General features: G+C 42.4%; 2 protein-coding genes across 4 annotated transcripts in view; one reads left to right on the forward strand and one right to left on the reverse strand.

Annotated features, from left to right (window-relative positions):
- Positions 1-2,135, forward strand: part of acin1a (apoptotic chromatin condensation inducer 1a) — a 31,131-nt gene extending 28,996 nt beyond the window's left edge. For all 3 annotated transcript variants that reach the window (XM_061796509.1, XM_061796510.1, XM_061796511.1), the window contains exon 18: positions 864-2,135. In XM_061796509.1, coding sequence (XP_061652493.1) covers positions 864-1,196 — 333 coding nt within the window. In that variant the 3' untranslated portion in view covers positions 1,197-2,135. The remainder of the gene's footprint in view (positions 1-863) is intronic.
- Positions 2,136-9,114: 6,979 nt separating this feature from the next.
- Positions 9,115-23,999, reverse strand: mmp14b (matrix metallopeptidase 14b (membrane-inserted)). The gene is made up of 10 exons (XM_061798388.1): positions 23,576-23,999; positions 14,406-14,554; positions 14,177-14,299; positions 13,490-13,797; positions 12,691-12,852; positions 12,329-12,486; positions 12,114-12,252; positions 11,840-11,990; positions 11,488-11,603; positions 9,115-10,503 (listed from the first exon to the last, which is right to left on the reverse strand). The coding sequence occupies exons 1-10, from the start codon at positions 23,684-23,686 to the stop codon at positions 10,034-10,036; spliced, it is 1,887 nt and encodes a 628-aa protein (XP_061654372.1). The 5' UTR covers positions 23,687-23,999; the 3' UTR covers positions 9,115-10,033.
- Between the last annotated feature and the right edge of the window lie 1,702 nt (positions 24,000-25,701).

A 25,701-nucleotide genomic window follows, 5' to 3' on the forward strand; every position in this document is an offset into this window, starting at 1 on the left:
ACTCATGTCTACTTTCGGGTTATTATCATATAATTTGATCAATAACGATCACGAAAATAAATCAAATTTTGCAATTTATTTATGCCGCTTTGGTCTTACATGGCTAAATGTCTCCCGTGCTGAAACAGTCACGCTTAAGAAGTTATTAACGATTAAAAATTGCATTGTTAGTAAAGGCGATCTTTATTGAGAGAGAAAATGGCGGTGGCCCACTGAAATATACTTCTGGCATAACGGTATAGACATAAACAGCTTGCCCAATTTCTGTGTTGCCCTTCAAATCCTGTGGATACAAGTGCAAAAATGATAAAAAAAAAAAAAAAAACCTACTCATTTAACCATTATACTCCTTATCCAATCATCTTAACAGCGAAGACATGCAATAGTTCCAACACTTTGACAAATTCGTAGATATTCATTCATACCAGAAAGAACCATTTATTTTGCTGTCTGCTATTGTGTGAATCCAAAATGACTACCTCATCCTCGCAGTACAGCTCACAGGTGTATGGCAACAACATAATGAGGCGTTAATGGGAAAAGCAGCTTGAGTGACAAAGAAGGACAGTTGGGAAAAAAAAAAAAGCAACTTTGAAGACACTCAGATGCATTTGTGTTGGTTTTCATGGGAAAGCCGTAGTAAGCAATTGGAGAAAAATCTTATGTATCCAAAAATGTAATTGACATCTTCAGGTAACACGGTACAGACATTTTGCCATTAAAAGTTTGAAAAATAATTTTACAATATTTTGGTTGAAGAAACAATTGTGACCTTTTGATGGGTAACGAAAGGCAATACTTCAAATATGCATATCAGTCAATTGGGCATGTCTTTACCGTTATTTTCATTCATCTATCTTCAGTTCGTCGAGAGGGAAGCCGCCAGAGCAGAGCGGATGAAGGAACGTGAGAAACGTCTGAAACAGCAGCAGCAGGAGGAGGAGGAGAAAAAGAGGGAAGAAGAGCGGAAGGAGAGAATCAAAGGTGGAGGTGTGCCAACAGGAGACCGGAGTGAGGGGGCGAAGGAGAAGGAGCGCGAGAGAGAGCGAGACAGGGACAGAGGTAAAGACAGGGAGAGGGAGCGGGAGAGGGACCACGACAAACGCAGGGATGGCTACCGAAGGCCGGGGGCGAGCGGGGAAGGGGGCGGCAGACGCTCCCGAAGCCGCAGCGACCCGCGAGACAGGCGGCGCTAATCAGCTGATGGAACTGTCTCAAGAGAGCGAGCGGCCTCTTCAATTTGCCTTCCACCACATGTACTTTGCTCCAACTGAGACCCAGCAAATGTCGTCACCCTCTCAGTTGCCACCTCTAAGCACATGTACACATTCACGCAGACGTGTTTCAAGGGGACCAGACCAGAAAAGTTGCAGTGTTGTATGTGTCACTCCTTGTCAAGGTTTGATGTATATTGTCTTCATGAAATTGCCTTCACGGTTTCTTTGACACTCATCCATGCAGCGTAGCAGTACGGCATGCTGGGTAATTCCTTATCCTCATCTTCCCCTTCTGACCGAAAGTATTGGTGCCATCATTTGCTCTTTGCCTCCACATTTAAAAGTCCTGCACTTTGGATGAGGGGGACTTGTTGCTGCATGGAAACCAACAATCTTCTCAGCCGTCCTGCCTAGCGAGAGCGAGAGAGAGAGAGAGAGAGAGAGAGAGAGAGAATGCTCATCTCTTTGCAGAGGTGTGCTGAAATCTGGCCGATGTGTGGCATTCTGTACAGACATCTTTAATCATGCGTTTTTAACCGAGGCAGCTTTGGAAGTATTTTGATCTTTAGGCAATGCAGTGTTCCTCTCTCCAGCTGTTCGGAGAAGAGAAAAAAAAAAAAAAAAAAAAAAAAATCCTAGGTGGAGACTGGAGGCGGCGCTTTTTCTGGCGCATCAGATTCCTTTATTATTATCTCATCTATGATCGCGCCCTTCCCTTGACGTCCTCTGACGCTCTCACCATGCAGGGGAGGTTGTACTATTTTTCAGTTTTCTCACCATTGGTTTTAATATTGTTTGTATTTTACCATTTTTAGTACAAATGCTTTGTTTTTGTTTTTTAATTTCTTCTTTGATTACACCTATCAGTGGTGAATGTACAAATAATAAAAAAAAAAATTGGTAAAAAGTTTGAAAATATTGGCCTGCCTGTTTTCTTTTTGCCTTTCGCAGTCGAGGTTGTGGAGCTGTTATCCAGAAGTGATTCAATTCATTTTTAGTCAGAAATAAAAATACCTTCGACGCAAATACTCTTCACTATTCAAATGCGGCGGTTCCTTGGCTTACGCCGCCATCAACTAGTTTGCGCTGTGGAAGCCACGCCTTACTGTTTTCAAACAAATATTAAAAGTATACTACAGGTTCGTGATGGGCTACAGAATGTTGACAAACCAAATTCGAATTAGGATACCATCGTAGGAGAGGAAGTGGGTAATTGCAGCCCGATGCCGGTGCAATAATAGTCCACAAGATGGCGGGCGTTCACCGCATTTCTGTGTCTTTTTGTCTTGCCAGTATCAAATAGATGCAGCAGCTGTATTGTGAGTGATGGTGAGCAAGTTCAAATGCCGGCACGTTCTTCAGGCTACTGCCACATCAAAGATGGCTGATGGTAGAGTTTCAAATCCTCATTTCATCGCTACCGTTTCCTTTCTGTGTAAATCACAAATGCGCCCCTTTCCCCCCTCCTTTGTCTCCTCTCCTCCATTTTTCTGCTCTTGACGTTCATCCTGCAGACCACAGCCGCGCTCCTGTGTAATTACAGCCCAATGGTCGCTGAGCAGGACATTTTTGTCCCCTGATGCAAGTCCACGCGTCTGGACTGGTGAATCCTCTGCCATCTTATCTGGCACACAAACAACAGGGGCCGTAATGGAGACCTGTGGTCCATTGCATAAGAAGGGGGGGGGGGGGTGGGGGGGACCAATCGAAGCATCATCATTCGTAATCATTTTGATGTGTTTTTAAATGTGAATTCAGACTTGCACAACAATAATTGCTTGAAATCAAGAACATTGCAATCAGTTTTTTTCTGAGGCGGGCCAAATGGAAATCTTTGGGCCGCCTTTGGACATTAAAAAAACTGCATCATACAGAGAACCAGCACACTATTAAAACAAACGGAATAAACAAATTAATCCATCCTACCTTAGCTTTGGGCCAATTAAGACCTTAATATGATTATCATGTATTATCACATAAGTCTGACATCCCTGCATTACTAAAATTGCTTTTTTTAAAAAAATTTTTAATAATATATAAAGAAAATGCTTATTTTCCTCAAAGTTAATCTTGTTTTTGAGAGAATAAAATTCAGCTCTAATATCATAATATTATGACTTTATCTTGGCAAAATATAACATTATTCTCACAAGCTTCTGACTTTTTATCCTGACAAAATACATTGTTCTTGCAAAACTCACTTTTTTCCCCCCCCCCCACTTAACTCTCCAAATATATATATACTTTTTCTCAAAAAATAAAATATGCCAGATCCGGCCCACCACATCCTTTTATGTGGCCTGCGAAATCAAATCATGTGCATCAACTCCCCCGATTCTTGCTAAAATTTCAAATGCTCATATTTGATAAACAGTAATGTAAAATATTTTTAAAAAAAAAAAATTCATGGAACCCCTTTTTACAGTAACTTTAACAATAGTTGAACAATCTATCATCCTTGTCTTCTGATTTCAAAACTAGTTATCCCTTTATTTGATGTGTGTATCTCTTAAAATGATGACATGATGAAATATTTGCATACTCGTTCCTCCGTCGTAACGGCCGTCTGAAGGAAATCGTAACTACAGTTATTAAATTAGTTCGACATCCCCGATGAGAGGTAGCCAGCAACTCACGCTGCACCTCTTGCCCCAACCCTCCGTTCTGATTGAATGATTTATTTTTTATCCCCTCCCCCACCACCCTTTTCTTTTCAGAACCCGCAATAGCAGCTGGAGGACCACAGCGGACCACCCCGTGTCTGGTCCAGAGTTGAGGTCAACGGTAAAAAGCAGTCAGCTGAGCAAGACCACTCCTGGTAAGAAGTATGCCGTACAAGCAATATTCTTTTTGCCCTGTAAGGAATGGCCTCCCCCTCAACGGTAAAACCGCATACGTCTTTGTGTCCGGCGCGCATCACACCGAACCACTGTGCTCCTCTTTCAAACGCAACCTCTCATGGGGCCTCTCTGATCTCGGCACGTCTCGTTTTGACTTTCCCCTCGGTTCAATGTGCTTCTCTGTGTGCTCGCGGCCGCCTTTTCCGACGCGTATCTTATAGATTTCCTCTCATCGCGAGGCAAAGCTGCAAGGAAACACGAGAGGAGACGCGATCAAAGCCATCCAGCCAGTCGCTATGACTTTGGCCTCATGCAAACCCCTCCGGTGCCCCACCACCTCCGTTCTTTGTAATGACATCTTTGTGTTTATGGAAACCAGATGCAGCAGTAAAAGAAGAGTTGCAGAGAGAAGGGGGGTGGGTGGGGGGGGGGGGGGGCATGCATCAGGTTGTAGGATACCTCATGATCAGAGTGTAGGGGAAAGGGCTCAAACATGAAATGAAGAGATGAACTGAGCCCTATCCTGACCCGTTCCCATTGGCAGGGGGTTTCCTTGTGGGTATGACTAGGTCAGGATGAGGGTAATTGGCCTTGGAGCAGAACCAGGAAGGAGAGCCTGAATCAGCATCTCATGTCAGAGGTGATTTCCTGCCGGGCTTGGGGGGGGGAAAAAAAAAAACAGGCCGCATGAGACGAGATGTTTTTGGGGAAAGAAAAAGTCCAATGTTGATCGTTCGACTTCCTTGCACCTGCGTTTCTATTTCGTCCGTGCGAGACCTCCCATCCGGGGGACTGCACCCACTGCGCCGCGCCCAGCACAAAACCTTGTTCCATCTCAGAGGTGGCAATGATGTCTTAAAGTGCACTGTTGAGAGAGTCTATTCTAAGAACGATGGTAAACCATGAAATAGATCATCCATATGACTCACACAGAAAACACTTGCACACAACTACTGCAATATTTACAACCAATACAATAGATTCTCCCCCCCAAAAAACATTGTTGTAGCATGACTTTTTTTTGTGATATTGCATATTATCCAGTAAGCAATAGGAGGCTGCTCGGTGGGATACATCGCATCATCTACAACCATGCATGTCTATTTTCTATGTGCTGTACTGTATATGACGGCTGTTGCTGATGGTGTAGTGATTCCCTCGCCTAGCTTTTATGTAGGTAGCGCGGTTTCCGTTCAGACGCAGCGGCAGTGTGAATTGTTGTCTTTCTCTATGCATCTGCCCTGTAATTAACTGGTGACCAATCCAGAGTGTAGTTTGCCTGTTGCTCAAAGTCAGCTGGGATAGCGTTATAGCGGGGTGGATGGCTGTACAGTACAGTACAGTATATGCCTTTTAGTAAGTTTTGGTCCGATTGAATCTGTACGGAAGAAAAAAGAAAAACAAAAAAAAACTTTAAAGACCAATGATGGCAAACCCTCTGTTCCTGTTTGTGGTCACGGTGCACGTAGCAGGATGTGGCGGACAGATGCAAATGAAATCCACGTGGAACCGATGAGGCCGCTCGCCAGCATCCTTCTGAACTACCTCGCCCTGCATCCTTGTTGCCAGGCAGAGTTCAACAGTCATTCTCCTTTTAATAGGGAAGTTACCCAGGCTTCTCTCTATGAGCTTTGTCCTGCCATTCCACTTTGATATATTGCCTGGCCCTTATATGAGCCACAATGGACCACAGCAGAACCTCCTCTAATGGGAAAATTCCACTCATCAGCCTGCAGGCCAAATACATTAAACTGCAACAGGAAGTGTCCCGCAATGAGAAAAACTCTTAAATATACTTCTTAATGAGCTTTGTACATTTTGATGAGACACGAGGCCACCTTGTAATGTTCCACAGTATAATGCAGCAATATTCTTTGTTTTAATCTTGGTTGGAAGTACTTTTGGAAAAGCGGCTCATTTTTTTTTTTTTTTTTTTTTTTTTTAAAGAAAGAGCAACTTCTCCAGTTACACAGAGAGGAAAAAAGAAACTATGCAAAGAGTTGTGCTGATTCTTGTCTTTACTTTGCAGAATCAGCAGGGAAAGACTGTGCTGCTACATTTATTGTGTGTCATGACACAAACTATGCAATACAGTAATCGCTCGCTGTGTCACGGTTCACTTATTGTAGAGTTAGTGCATCTCAGATTTTTATTGATTGATTGATTTATTTTAATAAGTCAGTGTAGTGCAGTTACTCACCTGCACAGCTCTGATACAGTTGGCTTTATAGGTTATGTGATTTTAATGTGGCAGCAATGACTCACGTGAGGTCACGTTTTTTTTGTTTTTTTTTTCTTTCTTTCTTTTCTTAACACAAAAAGACACCTGACGGAAGTAATCTCAATTTATGCATCTGGTAAATCCCCAAATTTGTGGAGGATTCAAAGAAGATGACCGGAAATGGACAGTTTTAAGCACAAGGCACAGTCAGAGTTTTACGAAATAAATTCACAAATACCAGCCTTATCCCAACACGAACAAATGCAAGTAAAGAGCAATGCTTAGCTTGTTTTTCTACAACTACAGTACTGTAGTTAAAACATCACTGAAATGATTTCTGGGTTCCCATAATGCACTCAGCTGACTACATTGCCAGGACCGTCAGTGCCAGTGTGAGCAACTGTGCCAATGCTTAAGGCAGGCAATTGCCTGTTCACACCGTGTCCAAATGAACTGTTGGACTGGCTTGCATATTTGAAAGTCGCAAATGTATATAATGATGTAATAATAATTGCGGGAGTTTTCTGGAACGCCACCCCCTGCGGTGAATGAGGGTTTATTGTATGCAATATATTGTTGGCCACTTTTGACCTAATAATGACAGCTGCACCCATGCAAAAGCGCCACCACATTGCCAGGTCCTGCTGTGCATGTGATCCTTGTGATGCAGTTGGAATTCCAGATGTAGCTCATGGAATTCTGCACCATTTCTGGTCTCCAGACATTGGACGTAACCCCCCCACACACACACACACACTCCTCCTCCATCCTACGAATAGCCTCGTGACTTCGCCCCCCGCCCCCCACCTCCCTGACTCTTCAAAACACTGCAGCAAAGTGGAGACAACTGGGCCCCCTCTTTTTTTTAAGGGTGAAACATTGAGAAAACAACTGATCACTTTTACTGCATTAATGTTGTAATGTTGTCATAACACATCGCAGTCATTCAAATCTATAGCGACGCCTATGTGGCAGTTGTTCACTTGTTTCGAAATAGGGTGACGCCTAAACTTGCTGTTTGAACTTTTATTGGATCATGATGGAAGACAGTACCCTGTACAAACACATTAATGCACATACAAATGCTGACCGAATATTAGACATACACATGTGCATGACCACATTTACTTAATCAGTATTAGTATTGTATTAATTGCTTAATTTAAAAAAAAAAAAAAAGACTCCACACTTTACTCATCTTCCAGCTCTTTGATCCTATCGAAACAGGAAAACACACCCACACGCGCGCACGCACAACCATACAGCTGAGATGTGTTTTCCTGCTGTGCAACGGGTTGATCGTCTCTATCCCTGTTTCTACTTAGGATTTGGACGCGTTCCCCGTTTTCCAACCCAGTTCCTGGGCCTGACATTTTCCGAGCCCCGCTAATCGAGAGCAAGAAAGCTGGAGGTCCCCGGAGGACGGGGCGACCAGAAGGAGGGCAAAAAAAGTCAAGACATTGAGTTTTAAAGCGTAGGTAAGAACTGTATTATAGTTTACAACTCTGGCCTAACTGAAGTCTTAAAAGAAGAAGAGAGAAGACTTCAATCTCCCATTCCAGATCTTAAATTGATGAATTATAAGAATGGAAATTTTATTATTTATTTTTATTTTATAAATCCCCTATTGGAAATGATCATTAAACTGTTAAGGACTGGATTCAAAATCATCCACAAATCGAAGTGGAAAATTTACATCTGCTTCTGTGAATTCCTCAAAACGACCAATCATGCGGCTCAGCATTATAGCCTCCAAGTGACTGAAACCAATCAGAAGCACTGACCTACATTTACAACCTAAATTGTAATATTTCTTCCAGGACACTATATTAATTTATCCTCAGCAGTTCATTCTCTTCAGTTCGTAGTGTTTCTCTTGGCTGCACTGATTTTAGTATGTGGTTGTCCTATTTTGAAACAGTAATGGGCCTGATGTAACTTAAACTATATGAGCAATGTGACGGTTTCTTTAACCAATCAGATTTCCAATTCTCCTAACAGGGCCCAGCTCGCTGGCCCACAATAACGTCTGTTTTAAGCCTGTCCTGTTTCTGTCCGCCATTTTAGAAATGAGGTCATTGTTTGATGCCCGTCAGAAGCTGAGAGCTGCGACTGAATTTCTTGTTTTGGAAGGGGAATCGCTACTTAACATTTTCAAAAGGTTACAAAATGTGTATGGGGAAGCTGCAATAAGCTGCAGCACAGTCCAAAAGTCAAGAACAAGAGCCTGCTTTGAGTGACTTCCTTGACAAGCGAAGGAGCGGCAAACCATCTTCAGCGGGTTAATCCCGGTCAAGGCACTGATCGGAGATCGGAGACATCACCGTCATGTGTCATCATTGACCTAACCCGAACGCCATACGTATTTTGCAACCTTTTGCAAATGTTTCGTGGTGGTTCCCCTTTCAAAGCAAGAAATTCACAGCGCTCTGCTTCTGCTGGGCAACCAAGAATGACATCATTTCCAAAATGGCTGACAGGACGAGGACAGGCTTCAAAAGGTTTTTAAAATACACTTTCAAACAAGTATTTAAATGACACACTGTAAACATCTCTGGGGGTAAAAAAAGCAATTAGTATTTTATATTAAATTGGGCTCATTACATTTTGACTGCCCCTCGGACGATGTACGATACAGTTGCATGCTGTTATATTGTGTTTTTGTATAGTAATAGTTTCTATAATTGTTACATGATAGTGATGGATTAAGTCAGGTGAGTCCTCACTGAAGGTCTGCTATATGCATTCCTTACTCTTACATTATGTATGCATTAACATGTATAGGTAGAAGCAGTAGAACGTTCAGAACCTAGTGACACACACACACCGCATTAAATACTTTTGAAATGTCTTTATTTTTGTAGGAAATGTCCAAAAAGTAAAGAACACAGACACAATCTAATTGAGAAAACCAGATTATTATCATCATCATTGCTGGGAGATTTCGCTTCAACCCTGACTCGAAAAGTTAGCACCATACTGTAAAATGGTAAACAAGTACAATGACAAATGGAAGCCATTTTTTTTTTTTTTTTCAGATTTCGGATTTATTTTCATTTGAAGATAAAATAAAAACAATCAAGTTTCAATAACAAATAATAACCCGCATCCCAAGTTCACTATTCCCACATATAAAATTAAGGCCACTTTCAAAATGTATGTCACTGTCCAGCAGGACTTTTTAATGACAATGTACAAAAACACATTCATTACACAGACAACAACAAGAATAGTAATAGTCATAATAATAATGGCAACATCATTTATATAAAAAGGGGCAAACACACAGTTTATTGCTCATGCTGACGGTTTCTTTCCTTTTATGGTTCACACTGGCTCGGTTATGTTTTACTGTAAGGTTAAAAAACAATGACTTTGTGGTTTCAAGAAAATGTGCTTTTGCATGTGTCTGTGTGTGCTGTATAGTATATTGGTGGGGTGGGGGGGGGGGGGTGTCAAACAGACAATTTGCTTACACGAAGAACACGTTCCAATGGGAGGCCGCGAACGCTGACCGATGACGTCGACTTGACAAGAAGACATTGAAAAAGGCTAAAACAAACAAACAGCTGTGAGCTGGCGTCAGTCACCGCAAAGACAGAGAACCAAATGGAAGGTCGGAGTGGTTGAGGGACAGAGCAAAAAAAAAAGAACCTCGCAGTGGTCTCAAGAGTCAAGCATGCTGCTCTTCCTCACATTTGATCTTATTTTGTGGGACATCGCCTTCCATTTGTTTCCCTTTCTTCCTGTTCCAACTACACCTTGTCCAGTAAGGAACGTTGGCAGTAGAGGAGGCGGCGAGGAGTACCATAGCGACGGAGAAACACCAAAGCTGCCAGCGTTGCGATCACGCACACCAGCAGGAACAATGGGATAACCACAGCTGCTGCCCCCCCGCCACTTCCCGCCCTTCCCTCCTCGTCCACCTCGATAATGATCACCTCCGTATCCTCCACTTCCTCCTCTCGCTCCACCTTTGTCTCCGTTTCTCTCTCCCTCTCCCTTTCTTTGTCCGTCTCCCTGTCTCTGGTTCTGTCCTTGTCCTCGTCATTGTGGTCCCGCTCCTTGTCTTTGTCGTGGCCGCCTCTTCCGCCGTCCGTCTTGGGGTCTTCGTTGGGACAACCCATCCAATCGCGCAGAGCCGATTTCGGGTATCCGGGCTCCACGCGCATCATCTGATTGTTGAACTTCCAGTACTTATTGGCTTTATAAAAGTAGGTGTACGCTGAGGAGGATAAGAAAGGTATATGGGTCATCAACAACGGGAAAGACACAAATTCCCTTTTTAAAATCAATTCATTTGACTTATTGGCAGTTGTAATCATCCCAATGGTAAGGATTGTTTCTAAGAAAAAGAATACTCTAAAGTAATATTTTTCTAACTTTTAATGCCAAAATGTCTTTCCCGTTAGGTTTGAAGCACTTTGTGAGTCCTCGCTAAATACAATGTACGTACTTGTACAAATGTCTCTGTTCACTAAAAGGATAGTGCATGCATAAATGCTAAGCATCTTTAGCATTTATAGTAGAACCACTTCTACAGATTTGGATGTTGACCATAATCGTTTGGAGGAAATATTTTCTTCGGCGGGCACGTGCAGACATTAGTGGGGGCAGGCGCTCAAGCTGCCCAAAAAGCGCACAAACTGCCAAAATAATTCACACGATTAAGAAAACTGATCCATGTATTTAACTTGCGTATTAATTTCTGTGAACACAATCAACACGGTCAAGAAACCTACTTCCAAAGGAGGTGAAGGGAAGTTAGAGTGGATATAAAAAGTCTCCACACCCGTGATAAAATAGCCGTGGCATGTGTGCACGGCGGATCAGCGAGAGGCAAAGGGCGCTTTTCTCGCCCAGGCCAAAAGGGGCTGTTGCTCGAGCACCATTAGGGAGTTTATCTGTGCATATGCCTGATGTGTGGCACTGTTAATGGCAAATGTTATGCCTTTGTCATGCAGTTAAGTGAGACATTACTTGAAAATGGCAACAGTTACCCATGCTAACATTTATTTCAAGAGATAGTTTTCAACCTTTGAGGTTCCACTATGAATTTTTGTCTTGGCTCCTTTAGCTTTGTTTGCTGATTATGGTATTAAAGTAATTTACACTACAAAACTGTAGAAGTAGTCTGAGAACCCCCCCCCCCCCGAAAAAAAAGTTCCTTAAGTCGACTTTTAAAGATTGTTGCAAAAACTACACTTACCTTGATCTTTGCTCATGAAAGCTGCCTTGATATTGTCAGGCGCTCCTTGCCAGACATTAACAGGCCTCGGATAACCATCGTCAACACTTCGGGACGCTTCGTTAAAACGGTAATACCTGCACAAATGAAAGGGAAGGGGGATGTTATGCTATAATAGTCATAGTCAATAGCGTGTCGTGAATCTGAGCTGGTACTTGAAATGCTGCATTTATACCGTATGTCTAAATTCCGATTCCGTTTATTTAGCTTCAAGTGAGCAATAAGCTAGCTGGTATCACCGTGCCTATCGGTCCACGTGGGAATTTGTCGTTTACGTTCTGCCTAAGTAGACTGACAAAAAGTTAAGACTAACTTGTCTCCTCTGAAGAAGTACGTCTGTCCAGTAGGCGTGTAATAAAGTGCGGCGTCTATCCGATCTTTCGGGAGGCCGGCCCCCATTTCCTTCAGCTTCTTTGGGTAACCAGCATCAAGAATAGATTCACTAAACACCCAGTATCTGTCACCTAGTGGGACAGAGGAGATACAAATAATGACAAATGAAAAGTATTTCCTTTAAATAATAATAATAAAAAAATAAATTAAAAAAAACTGGAATCATTTTTGTAAAATACTAAAGCAAAATTAACCTTTAAAGAAAACAAATGTCCCATCCTCCCTTTCAAAAGCAGCATTGATGAGAGTAGGCAGTCCCCTCCAGAAGTGACCAATGGGCATGGGGTAACCATCCATCACGTGGTTGTTACGCACTCGCCAGAACCACTTATCCTGAATAGGGAAAAGCGGAAACCAATTTCCTCACAGCCCCTAACAAACTCATCAAAACAAGATCTGTTTGCTTTACCTTAAACACGAACATTTCTCCTCTGAGGATGGCGATGGTGTCAAAGTGCCCCTCGCAGATGTTTGGGCCAAAACGAGGCTTGTCTGGTGTATAGCTGGGAGTCGTGTCTGTCGGCATACGAGGTGTCACAAATGGAGGCTGAGGTGCTGACCCGGAGCCTAAAATGAGAAGTTGGGGGGGGATTGCATTAAGTAATGATTCAGTAATAGCTCAACGACACAGACGACATTCAAGAACTTTCTACGTCACAATACAGTCGACCGTACAAAACACAGAAAACTCCATGGAATGTTCTCCACTGTGAGAGAGATAAAAAATTAAATTAAAAAAATGACCCGATCGATAGAGCGTCCATGACCCACCATAAAGTTGTTGTATGCCTCTGAGGTCATCTTCAGGAAGTTGGAAGTTCTCAGTGTCCATCCACTGGTAAAAGGGAGCCATGATGGCTGACGGGTCGTTGGAATGCTCCAAACCGAGAGCGTGGCCCAATTCGTGCACAGCAACCAGGAATATATCATTGCCTGTAAGCACAAAAACATTATGGAACGTGGCTAAACAGGAATGTGTGTTGGGGGGGGGGGCCTTGAAGATGGGGCGCCTAATGGGATGGCGTTAAGTTGAGTGTCTAGCAGCAGCTTTATGTGTACAAACCACCGTAACATACCATGTTGACCTAATGACAAATGCGTACAGTTTAGACAAGTTCGCTTCATATGACAACCCAGGTAAGTGAGTGTTTTATAACTCAAACTAGGAATTTGCTCATGGGTCAACTGTCCAAAATAACTATATGCTTGTACAGTATGCCTTGTTTGTAGCTTATTTTGACATGACTAACATGCACACAAATACTTGACCTGTCTGTCAATCAAAAACAGTCAAATGTGCAAACATTTGCAGGTCATGTGAAGGCGGAGTTGTTTGGCAATCCAGAAATAAACACTTCCCCATTTCTATAGCATGACAGGGAATTAACTCCCTCATACCAACACGGGATAGGACACGCCAGCACTTGTACAATGCAAACACGGGCAAAACAGTCAGCGCATTTCGCAGGACTTCAGCTGTTCACGTGTGAGCTCGCGAATGAGAGGAATGACCGAGACAACACCCTCCGTTTTATCAAAATGTCTCCTCCCTCCCCTTGTGGAGCCTTACCCATCAGATCCCGGTTTCCAATAGTCCAAGGCTCGGCTGCATCAAAGTGGGTGTCACCCCCGATGCCATTGCCAGGGAAGTAAGCATGTGCCAGGAAGCCTCCCTCTCCATCGAAAGGGCTGCTGTCACCGTGGAAACCCTCAGCAAAGAATAACATAATATCTGCAAACTCCTCCACCTTGTCCCGTATATAATGGTAGGGGATCTCTTGGAAGCGCAGTGGGGTGACACGCTCCCACACCTTGAAGGCCCTCCGGATGGCTTCGTGAGTCTCGTACTCGCCCACCTTTGGCGTGTAGTTCTGTATCCTGAGGAGGGTCAAATATAAAATATATTTTAAAAGTTGGAAATTTTCTTAGGGGAAAGTTGGGGAGTGCCGTGGAAAGTGCGTTATTGTTGTAATAGCTCTTTTATAAGACAGTAATGTGTATACGTGTCTCAGATCTCTGTGACAGCAAAGTGGGCATGACTGGACTAAATGATTGTAGCCCTGCAAATTCTGCCTAGAAACGAGTGGCCACACAACTGGGACACAGAAAATTAATTGACTTTATGGCCCAGAGGCCTGCACCTCTTTATTTTGTTTTCCTTCAACTTTTGTTTATCATTGCAATGTGTGAGATTGGACAGACGTGTAATTCAACAAATCCAACAAACAAATCAACGACATGTTAAATAATCACTTACGAAAATGTGATTTGGTTCTTGGTCCACTTCAGGCCCTGGATGGCGTAACGCTTCCTCCTCAGGTTGGTCTTCAACTCCGCTCCAAACTTGTCTGGCACACCGCAGCGAGGTCGCTGCATTGCCCTATCAGACACCACGTATTTTATCAAGCGTAAGTGTACACGTCGTATATTGAACATATAATGGAAGTGGACTTTGACAAGAGGAAAAATGATCTAAGGCTTCTCACTCGATGGTGTTGGTGTCAAATGAGCCGGTGACCGTAAGGCCGTAGAACCGCTGCATGGCGGCGATGGCTGAGGAGACGGAGTGAGGGGAACGCTGCGTGTGGGTCCGCATGTCCCCTGGGGGAAGGTAACCGTATTGCTGCAGCCAAGACTGCGGGAAAAAAACAAACAAAAAAAAAGACATGTTATGTTACTCATAAAAACGATGACAAAACCAAAGAAGAAAATTGCTCAACTCCAAACAGACTGAAAACTCCTTAACAACACTGACACAACATGTCTTGAACTTTTTGAATCTCAACCAAGATAATGGAACAGAATGTGTTTGGATGTTCCGAATCACGCAAACCTCCTCTTGAAATATTAAGTGCAGCTGTTGTTAAAAATAAAAAAACATTCCACATTGATGCACGAAATGAGCTGTTTTGGTGTCTTGGTGCCAACAGGAGCAACGTCATCTGAAGCGCCTCTGGCGTCTTCCCATTCAGCGACAAACTCCAAAAGCCATTTCAACGTCAACTGTCAGTCAGTGTGGGACTATAACTCACTGAAAGTAAAAACAGGTCCAAAGCACTGCTCCAATAACAGACACAGCTCAAGTTTCGACAAAACCCCCGCTAGCCAGGAACCGACTTGAGGAAATTCCCTCTTGAGAGTAAAACATTAACGTGACTTTGTCCACTCAAGTTACACGCTGGTTACTTGTTTGATTTGGTGTCAGCGCTGCAATGGTCGTCGGGTTCTTCGGCTCTCTCAGGCTGAACTTGACCTTACTTTCCCCTGGAAAAAAACATTTCACCGCGGCGCTGGCTCGACACCTGGAAAGATGCCAGCGGCTTTGCTCGGCACTTCTCCCACACGGTTTCTTTCCCTCCGTGGCCGAAAGTTGAATAAATAACACTGAGGCTATTGCGAACGCAAAACTAAACCCACTTTGATGTTCTGTTGTAAAAAAAGTCAGTCAGTGTGAGTAAAGTGGCCTTTTATAATCATTGGTATTAGATGGTTTGAATTTGACATGGCATTATTTTTTTAAGGTTATAACAAAATACAGGTAAGTCGGGCGCAACATGAAGTGCCACTGCAAAATATAATCAGTTCCAATACAGAAATGCAGGCATAATAACGGCCAGTTTTTATGATAACTGACTGACAGCGTTACTTTAACAGGTTGTCTATATAGTATTATTGAACTCCAATGCAGCACACTGAGATGATTCTAATATTCTATTTTAGGGCCTGACTGATATGGATCTTTTTTTTTTTTTAGGCCGATGCTGATTCCGATATCTGGCAGAATAAAATTCCAATAACCAATTAATTGTGAGATTAATAAAAAATATATATATCATGAATAGAATAACTTTTTTTCAGTCCTTTAATTGTCCGATTGTTTGCCTATTTATTTTTTTTAATGTATATTTGAATGTCATTTATATTTGCCTGATGTTGTAATGTGTTTAAAAAAAAAAGTACTAGTATTGGCCGATTGGTCGGGCCCTTTTCTATTTACCTAAATTAGTTAAAACACAGGGTCCAAATATTAGAAACAGCTCTCGTGCACATGATGCGCAGCCGTTCTACACCTATGCTAACTAAAACCACAGTGATAAATACACTAAATCAATACCTCTCTCATAGTGTAAAGCCAGATGTATTATTATTATTTTTTTAAATATATAACCCTCTTCTAAGTCTTATTAGATTGCGCAAGTGCACCTGATGTAGTGTCCACTGAGTGTTTAAGCAGTATAGTATAATGTGTTGTTTAGAACCCCAAAATATAAAAACAGTACTTAAGGTGAATTGGCTTTTTTTGTATTTCTTTATTCATACAAATGTTGCAACTGAGGAAAACCTTCTGACAGCATTCGGTGATTTAAGTACTGTATGATTCCCTCGTCCCAATTTTTAACATGTTAAAACATGGAAATACGTTGGACCAAAAAAAAATGTATTAAATGTGTATGGAGTAATAGTAAGACTTTGTGATATACAAGAAGTGGTGGGGTACACTGTGGACTGGTCGACTGCCAATCACAGGGCACATATTAAACATCCATTCACGCTCACATTCATGCCTATGGAGAATTAAGTCTTCAATTAACCCAAAATGCGTGCATTAAGAACTGGACAAAAACTGATGCAAGCAGAGGGAGAACATGCAAGCACAGGAGCAAGGCCAGAGCATCGATTTGAACCCCAAACCTCAAAACTGTGAGGCGCACGTGCTAACGACGAGGCCACCGCAGCAAAGAGAGAAAGGGAGTATCCCAGGGTGAGACTCAGGCCTCAGGCAAACCTCAGCAGATGGCTCCAGTGGGGCTCCAGCGTCAGCCAGTAATTAAACAGGGAATTCTGAATGTCGCATCCAAACCTCAAAGTCTCTGTCTTTGCCTCATCACTCCACCCCTTCTCCTCGATGCCCTCTCGCATGGAAAACCCAGGGACTTGGGACCACACCCAGAGCCTATCAATCATTGCCCTAAAGTCCATCCGCTCAATACAGTGAAGGGACGACATGCTTGCTGAAGAGCTTCTCTTCTGAAACCATACAGTATGCTCGATTTGTGCACATGCTGTGCTGACATCCTTAAATAGATGCTGACCCCTCGTAGCTTTACAGTACAGCACAGTTTCTAGCATGGCAAGAACTGATTTTGATCCAACTTGACTGAGTTTGGCTTGAAGGAGGTTTCATTTCTCACTCTTGGTCTGTGTCAGGGACACATGGAGGTTTCAGTGTTTACACTACTTTACCTTTGAATGAGCCCTTTCTGGTTGTGACTCAGACATTGGGCAGCAGTGGACACACAAAGACTTACTGTCTCATAGTTACGCATTGCACACAAGTGGGGGGGGGGGGGGGGGAGAAAAACATTTTCATCGCAATTGCAAGATGCAATGGCATTATCAAGACGTGGTACTGTATCAGCGAGTACGCAAATGTAAGTACTTGTACCGTACTCGGTCTCAAAAAGGTGATATGGGTGCATCTCTAATACAAATCCATTGTTAATACATTATGTTCCATTGCCAATCGAGGAGATTTAGCCAAATGGCCATTTAGTTGTAATTCAAACTCATAAGGAGATCAGGTTAACTTGGATTATTTTAGCTTTTTGTGCCGGTTTGTTGTTTGCAACACTTATTCCAAAAGATGAACTCCCTCCCGTCGTGCACGGCGTCACACGCAACCTTCAGTTTCGCAAGCATTTACATGCGTTTTGCTCCGTCTTTGGCTTTTTTGTGCAACACAAAAAGGGATATTTCGATAAGAATGTGAAAAGAATAACAGGAGCAGCTTTCACACTGCGTTCCCAGTAAGGTGTCGCATCAAAGACAACAGTAGAGCCATGATTTATTTGTCCGTCCCTTTCAGACACCATTTGCAAAAATGGGATATTACATGCACTATCCTTCAAAAGTTTGGTGTTAACCAGACAGTTTCATATTTTCCATGATAACAAACTGTTGTATAAACAGTGTATAGTACATACCGAAATCACTGCAAACAGGAAGACCCCCAACAGTGTTTGCCCAGCATAACCACAGGGCCGGCCTTTGTTTTAGAAGGTAAACAGTTTTCTTATTTTTACGTGTTACTAATAATAGTGGTTAACTTCTTTTTTTTTTTTTTTGCAATTGTGTGACAGTTAAGAATGTTTTAAGATTTGATGGGTGAGGCTCACACAAATGAACTTCCAGGTTGACCTTTGTCGTTACTTTTTTCAAACAGTTTCTTTTTTTTTTCTATTTGATGTTTTTTAACAGTGGTAAAATTTATACTACTGAATAACGCCTAAGAATGTAAACATGTGACTTGAAAAATTTTACAATTAACAAGGTTTTTAATTTGACACTGAAATGTATTACCATGAAACCCTGATGATCGCGGGGGACACCCACAATTAGGTAAAAGATCAGCATAAGATCGCCGTAAAGTCTAGTAAAAACCCATAAAAAAATTATTGTTATAAAATGGAGATCCTCGCAATCTCGTAAGGATTTCCACAATAGACAAGAAGATACGTTTGTCAGCTATGTAATGGCTCTCTGGTAGGTGAACCACTGAAATTCTGAATTTTGCTATGGGAAAAATGTATTCTTAATACGGATCAAAATGCCGTTGTATTTGACCTCACAGGTTCCACTGCGCAAGGAAAAGGTTGTTTTAAGACCACTTTGACTGATATTTGAGACTTTGTCACACACTCGCTTTTCTGCAACTCACTCGAAACGCTGCTGTCGCATGACGCTGAGTGCTTCTTTTAGCTTGAGGGCTCCTAACATTCTTCCATCCATCCATGTAAGGGCCTCTACAGGTGACATGAAAAGTCTTATTCGCTTTGGAACGATGCTATTTTTACACTACTAATAAACTGAGTAACTTAAGAGGTGGCAGGAAGTGGAAATGGTCAGTATTTACACAGACGATGACTCTAAAAGCTCCTAAGGCTTTTGAAGTACAATATTTGAAAATGCTTCTTGGAAACAGTTTTTACGCAAGTGTCGACTGATTTATTTTATTTTATATTCACAGATCAAACACGAGTTAGTCAGCGGTTTTACATTTACAGTCACAACCACCCACATGAAAGACTTAATAGTAATGGTCAAGAATATATAAACAAAAAAACAAAAAAGAGCAGCGTGTCCATTTTGCATAGGAAGGGAGTTAGCATGAGGGATAGTCAGTTGTTCCATCCGGGCCGAGCCAATGGGAAAAAAAGGGTGATCAACAGTGACGGTGGTCGTCCAGATGTACTGTATGCACAGAGCTCATCACACTGCTAACCCTCAAATGTCACAAATGGATTACAGTACATTATTACACCCTTTAGTTGTCACATTTTGTTATAGGCTGCTTGCAAGTGACCGGGATATGCACACATGCGTTTTAGTGTAGAATCCGTCAGTTGACGTGAACACAACCTCTCCCTGGCCAAGGACGATAAGGTCTCACAAAAACAGTGGACATCACTGCAAATATAATTTCCATGGCGGCAATGCCTTTTGTCGAGGTTCGATATTACCTCATTTCCTGTAAAAACATCAATCACTCTTCAGGGATACTGCCCTGAGGCCACCCACCATTTATGGCTGGGGTGTGTCTTTGTCTATAACAAAACAAACAAAATAAACTTCCTTCCTCTCTTTCTTCTTCGTGCAAAAAATACAAACTTTATGTTCCACCAAGCCGTCTCACCTGGACCACATACATTTCACACATATACATACACTGTATATATAAATAGCCATTTGAGCGTGTATGTAAACTGTATATTGTTTAAATGGTAAGGTTGTTCAAAGTAATATGCAGTACACTGAAAACTCTGAAGTCAACCTGAAAGTTTTATAGTGGTTAACCTTGTTTGACACAAATGTGAAAAAATGAGACTCACGTTTGTATCAGGCCTTTGTCATTATAAGCTTAAGACTTAAGTGAAACTTGAATTGCGACAATTTAAAATTAACAGTGGTCTTATTCAATCTGGCTGGGGAGTTAATAAAGGTTTTTTTGAGCGCCACCGTTTGACCCTAGATCAGATTAGTTCTAACTTGCATGATTTCCTGGTTGGCATGTCTGCCTTACAGTTCTGAGGTTCTGGGTTTGACTCTCGGCACGGCCTTTGACATTTTTTCTGCGTGCTTTCCAGGCTACTCCAGATTCGTCCCACATTCCAAAAACATGCATGTTAGATTAGTTCAAGACTTTAAATGGTCAGTTGGTGTGAATGTGACGATTGTTTGTCAGTGTGCCTTGTGATTGGCTGGCGACCAGGGTGGACTGCGCCTGTCACCCAAAGTCAGCTGGGATAAGCCCCAGCTCACCTTGACCCTAAGGAGGAGAAGTGATCTAGAAAATGGACGGATGAATTTTTTTCCCCTGCGGGATAATTGTTCTTAAAACATTATCAAATCAGGTGTTGACACGCGAACCGTAGTAGACCTCTAAGATTCCACTATATATATATATATATATATATATATAATGTAATAACTAAATATCCAGCTTTGACATATAATACGAAGTGAGTTACCTCAGTGATAACATGTATGCATTTAATTTAGGCATCCTAATACCAGCCAAAAATATTCTTTAAAACCAAAAGAAAAGTAGGCTGCAATTTCATAAAGGATGTGCACATGGACACTCTGACTTACATCCATTTCAATTCAGCTTGATAATGACTCCTCGTCGATATTGCATCATTCTCATGGCCACAATGCCTTCTTTTGTGGTCAGCAACAGCCCCCTCACTGTCCTCACCGGACATCCCCCCCATTTCACGTCCATCCATCTTCCATTAAATGATCTCATATGGCTGCCAATCCTCCAAATGTTTTATGAGTAAAGGAACAGATCTCTGCTTGTATCAATGCATACTGTATGTCCCACAAGCTTGTTCAGACATCAAGATGTTTTATTGGCCAAGTAAAAACCAAATGCCCACTTCCTGTCTGAGACTCAAACCAAAGGAAATGACTCTGACATCCGTGTCCGCTGTTAATCACAATGACGCAAACCTGCTGACCCCTCGCAAATTTAACACATACAGTAAACATCCTCATTACATAGTGCAACTAAGCAGTGTAACACAGGGTACTGTAATTACTTAAATATATCCCTTGTTGCATTCAGGTAACAACATTCAAAGGAAGAAGGAAGGGTGTATTCAATTTAAGAGGCCGTATAAATGAGGCAATGAACCACTACGCGGTACTTAACCAACGAGGGGTGAAATAGAAAAGCTATCACACTCAGATTTAAAGCAATATGACGACACGTTGGATGACTGGTGAGCATATCTGCGTCACAGCTCCGAGGTTGCGGGTTCAAATCCAGCCCCACCTGTGTGGATTTCGCATGTTCTCCCCGTGCCTGCGTGGGTTTTCTCCGGGCACTCCGGTTTCCTCCCAGATCCCAAAAACACACACCCTAGGTTAACTGAAGACTCGAAATTGTCCGTAGGTGTGAACGTAAAGTGCGAATGGTTGTTTGTCTATATGTGCCCTGCGATTGGCTGGCGACCAGTTCAGGGTGTATCTTGAACTGTTTGGCTTTTATATCTTTCATCTTGGTTACCAATTGAAGCATGCTGGAGGTCTGCACTCTCATTCATAAGTAATTTAGAGTACAGGCTACTATCTGACGATAAGCAGTTTTGGGAGCGTCTTGGTGCCCTTGATTGCACATCTTGCAAACATATGCACACTTTAAACTTTTAAATCGTCTCTCGTTTCAAACCCGGATTTTGAATTTGGTGGTGAGCCAGCGCCTGTGTTTACATTTGCATCATAAATTGTCCCTTTCGTTTGGCACGCGGATGTGGGTCAGCAGAGTAATGTAACGTTCTTTCACTCGGACAACTGGAATAATGATGAGGAAGACGTTTGGCACCAGTGGTTGATCAAACCAGTCACGCGGGCCTGCTTGATTTCATGCTGTAATTACTCTAAAAAGACACTTAAAAAGCTGAAAAGCTGCTGCTTCTTATCAGTGGGCAGTGTTTTTCCACAGCTGACTCTTTCTCCGAGAGGCTGAAGAATGTCTCCCTCTGCTCTGCTGAGCCCTAACTTAAGACAGATGTCAACAATTACATTTCCCCATCCCCTAAATATTAACGGACCCGCAGCGCTTAAACCCCCTCTTGTGCCCACAGAAATTGCCTCTGACTCTGCGCCGACCACAATACAAACTCAGATTTCTCCCCATTTGCCTTCTCATGCTCCCTCGCTTTTGCATTCTCAGCACTCCTCAGCATTTTCCTGAGCGCTATCATCATTATGGGCTGCTTCCGCTAACCCAGGTCAAAGCCCTTCCCCGTGTTGCACTTGGCCAACAACAAGTGACTTTTTGTTGATATTATCGTCCTTTACCACAAAAACTATACTACACCTTAAAACAACTTTCTGTCTCGAACCCACTCGCATTCTCATAATTTTCTCTCGTTTTATCATCTTTTCATTCTCATAGGGTTAGGGGTGACTTTGGGTCAAGAGTCAAGCAGTAACACTATGCCCAACAAAATGCCAAACAATTGCCAATTCTCTGTGTAATCAAACAAACAAAACAAAAAAAGATTATTTTATGGATTAGATGAGTTTTTATAATTCTCACTCCAATCCTGAGAGATTATTATTTTTTTTTTTTTTTGCAATGTGAAATCATGCACAGAGAAAGAAGCAACAATGCAACACCAGTACCATGCCATCACTTATGAATACTTGTGTCTTATTAAAAGTCAGTCAAAGGATCACCTGGTAACACTTGTACGGGTTGGTAAAAATAATATTGTCAGATTCTAAATATCTGTCCATGTATAAGAGCCCTTACAAAGGATCGCATCTGTGATGTCTGTGCTGCCCACAGCCTCGTGGCGATTGTGGAACCTCAAGAGACGTCGTTCTCAAAGTGTGGTACGCCGGATCTCTCTAGTGGCACGTGAAAGAGTCAATGCCTGAGTGCAGTTCAGTTGTATTTAACTTTTTAGTACAAATCATTTGCATTTAATCTGTTTTTTTTTTTTTTTTTTTTAAATCAAAACAAAATCTCCGCCTTGTTTTTTTTTTTTAAATTAACTCTTAGGCTTACTACGCTACTGTATGTTAATATTAGTCATGATGGTGGTACTTGGAAGGCTAAGAATATTTTTAGGAGGTACTTTGTGTCAAAGCTTTGACAACCCCTGCTCGAGAGTTGAATGCGCTTCATGTCGCACTATTCAGAACCACCATCGTGCATGACGTCGCACAAGACCTCAGCATACATTCAGGGAGAATAATAACTCGTTTTTCTTTTTCTTGGGCGTTTACGCTACACTTCCCAAAATAAGAATAGGCCTCAAAAAGGGGTGTTAAATTAAAAACAATAGTAGTCAGACATCAGCGTCGACACACATATCCCCGTTTTTTAGTTGTATATATTTTTTTTAAACTTCTTTTTACACTTGTATGACAGCTAAACGTTTACGCTTGCACAGTTTGTCGCCCCCGGAAGTCCTCATTTCTATTTCCATTCTTTTCTATCGGACATTTTTTTTTGGGGGGGGGGGAGAATCAACAATTGAGTTTCCACTCAATACTTGACGAACTTATTTCGTGTCTTAAATGTTTGTCTTTGGAGGTACGTTGCATTGTTCACCTTTGAACCCGAGTGTCGACTCACCTCGGGATTGACTTTTCTGTCCGTCGATGGCGCCTGTGCGCTGGCGTCCAACAGCACCGCCAGCAGCAGCAGTCGGACCAGCGGTTGCAGTTGCGGCCTCCTCGGTGCCATCTCTTTACGCTCTTATTCGATAAACTATGAGAAAGAGGCCGTGTCGTCGGGGAAAACGCAGTATTCACGCCGTCAAAACATTCTCCGAACAGAAAATCATGAGAAAAGAAGGAAGCTCGAAGATTCTTTACGGCTACCTGGCGCCGGCTACTTCTCCAATGACTTCGACCACTAAAGTTAGCTAGCGACGACACACATTCTTTTCCGTATTCGAGTTTAAACTTCAAGCGACGACGTGAGAGAACGGTCCGTTATTTGGGTGGAAATGCTTCACTTGTGTCCTCATCCCCCCTTTTTTTTTTTTTTTTTTTTTGCTGCCTCGTCCATGTAGACGTGGTGGAGGGAGTTTTGCAACGCCCGCCGCCGTCCGCTGACAAAATGTCCGCCCTCTCGCTTCAACGTCATGACGTGTTTGCGGACACGCTAACGGACGCGGCTGTACTCAAGCACGCCAAGTGACCGGATTACAATGTATTACGGAGCACGTTTTGGCTCATTGTCGTTATTTCTAACATTCAAATAGAAGTCCGTTTGATGACTTTTGTTTTTGTTTTTCGTACACGTGACTTCAATTCAGGATTAGACATCGTTCATACCTGATTATTAGATTTACCATAAATACTGTACCAACAAACGGGACTATTGAGGTGCACTTCGCATTTGAATCAAAGAGAACATTTCGCCATCTACCGATCACACGGTGCTAAAATCCGCCCTCGGCATACAGTGTACTGTAAAATTACAATTGCAGACATTTTTATGGCAAATTTCCACCTCGTTTAATAAAAAAAAAAATGTCAATTAAAAAATGCAAAGACGCAGATGTTGCAAAAGTAGTCCCACTGTACTTAATTAGAATTACAGATAATTTGTGTTAAAAAAAATAGAACTGGTAAAAGTAGAAGTACTGATTCCCCTCATTGTCCTAAGTAAGAGTAAACCAGTACTGACTGAAATGTACAAAAGTAAAAATACATTTTTACTGTCAGTTATATACAATACCCGTTCTGATTACTTGGCACGACGAAAACAAAACTGCAAAATACTTTTATTAGCGACTGACTTGCATCGTGCTCATACTGAGAAGGACAAACAAAAATAAATCACTGGACACAGCTTTGCTGCAAGCTACACACTGAAAGATAATCAAGACTGAACTGACAACGGATCCCGCATGAGCACATGGACATATCTAGCTCTGTATCTGTTAAATTATCTAATCATAACAACAGAAAAAAATTCTGATTATTAGACGGACAATTTTTCAAATACCAGAAGCTTAGAAATGGTATCACGCGATTGTGATTTTTAGAACGGCACAAGACACAACGGATTCACACCTAGCTACTAACAATTTGTACTGTACTTAATAGTGGAACAGTCTTTCTGAAGTATTTGGCAAGCAAGTCCATCCATCCATCCATTTTCTGAGCCGCTTCTCCTCACTAGGGTCGCGGGCGTGCTGGAGCCTATCCCAGCTGTCATCGGGCAGGAGGCGGGGTACACCCTGAACTGGTTGCCAGCCAATCGCAGGGCACATAGAAACTAACAACCATTCGCACTCACAGTCATGCCTACGGGCAATTTAGAGTCTCCAATTAATGCATGTTTTTGGGATGTGGGAGGAAACCGGAGTGCCCGGAGAAAACCCACGCAGGCACGGGGAGAACATGCAAACTCCACACAGGCGGGGACGGGGATTGAACCCCGCACCTCAGAACTGTGAGGCTGACGCTCTAACCAGTCGGCCACCGTGCCGCCGGCAAGCAAGTCGCAAGTCATAAAACTGGCAACTTGACTCAAGTCATTTTTGACTCGAGTGGACTTGAGTCAGTCCCCCCCATCTCTGAGCACAGGTATCATGAAATAAGAAAATTATCAAGAGATTTTAGAGCGAAATGTTTTACACAGTGGAAGGCAACTTGGTTTGTGGCGAACCCAGCAAATGTTCAAGAGCTTGAAGAAATTGCAAAGGAAGAGTGGGAGAAAATACCAACTGAGAAGTGCAAAAAAAA

The sequence above is a fragment of the Phyllopteryx taeniolatus genome, chromosome 14, assembly GCF_024500385.1.
Source record: "Phyllopteryx taeniolatus isolate TA_2022b chromosome 14, UOR_Ptae_1.2, whole genome shotgun sequence".
Taxonomy (NCBI): domain Eukaryota; kingdom Metazoa; phylum Chordata; class Actinopteri; order Syngnathiformes; family Syngnathidae; genus Phyllopteryx; species Phyllopteryx taeniolatus.

What these genes read in the sequence shown, in the direction of transcription:
- mmp14b (XM_061798388.1), bottom strand. Translation starts at nt 23,686, where the DNA reads ATGGCACCGAGGAGGCCGCAACTGCAACCGCTGGTCCGACTGCTGCTG. An exon ending in ACAGAAAAGTCAATCCCGAG is followed by an intron (nt 14,555 to 23,575) that starts GTGAGTCGACAC and finishes TTTTTCCCGCAG; the next exon opens with TCTTGGCTGCAGCAATACGG. An exon ending in AAGAACCAAATCACATTTTC is followed by an intron (nt 13,798 to 14,176) that starts GTAAGTGATTAT and finishes GACCCTCCTCAG; the next exon opens with GATACAGAACTACACGCCAA.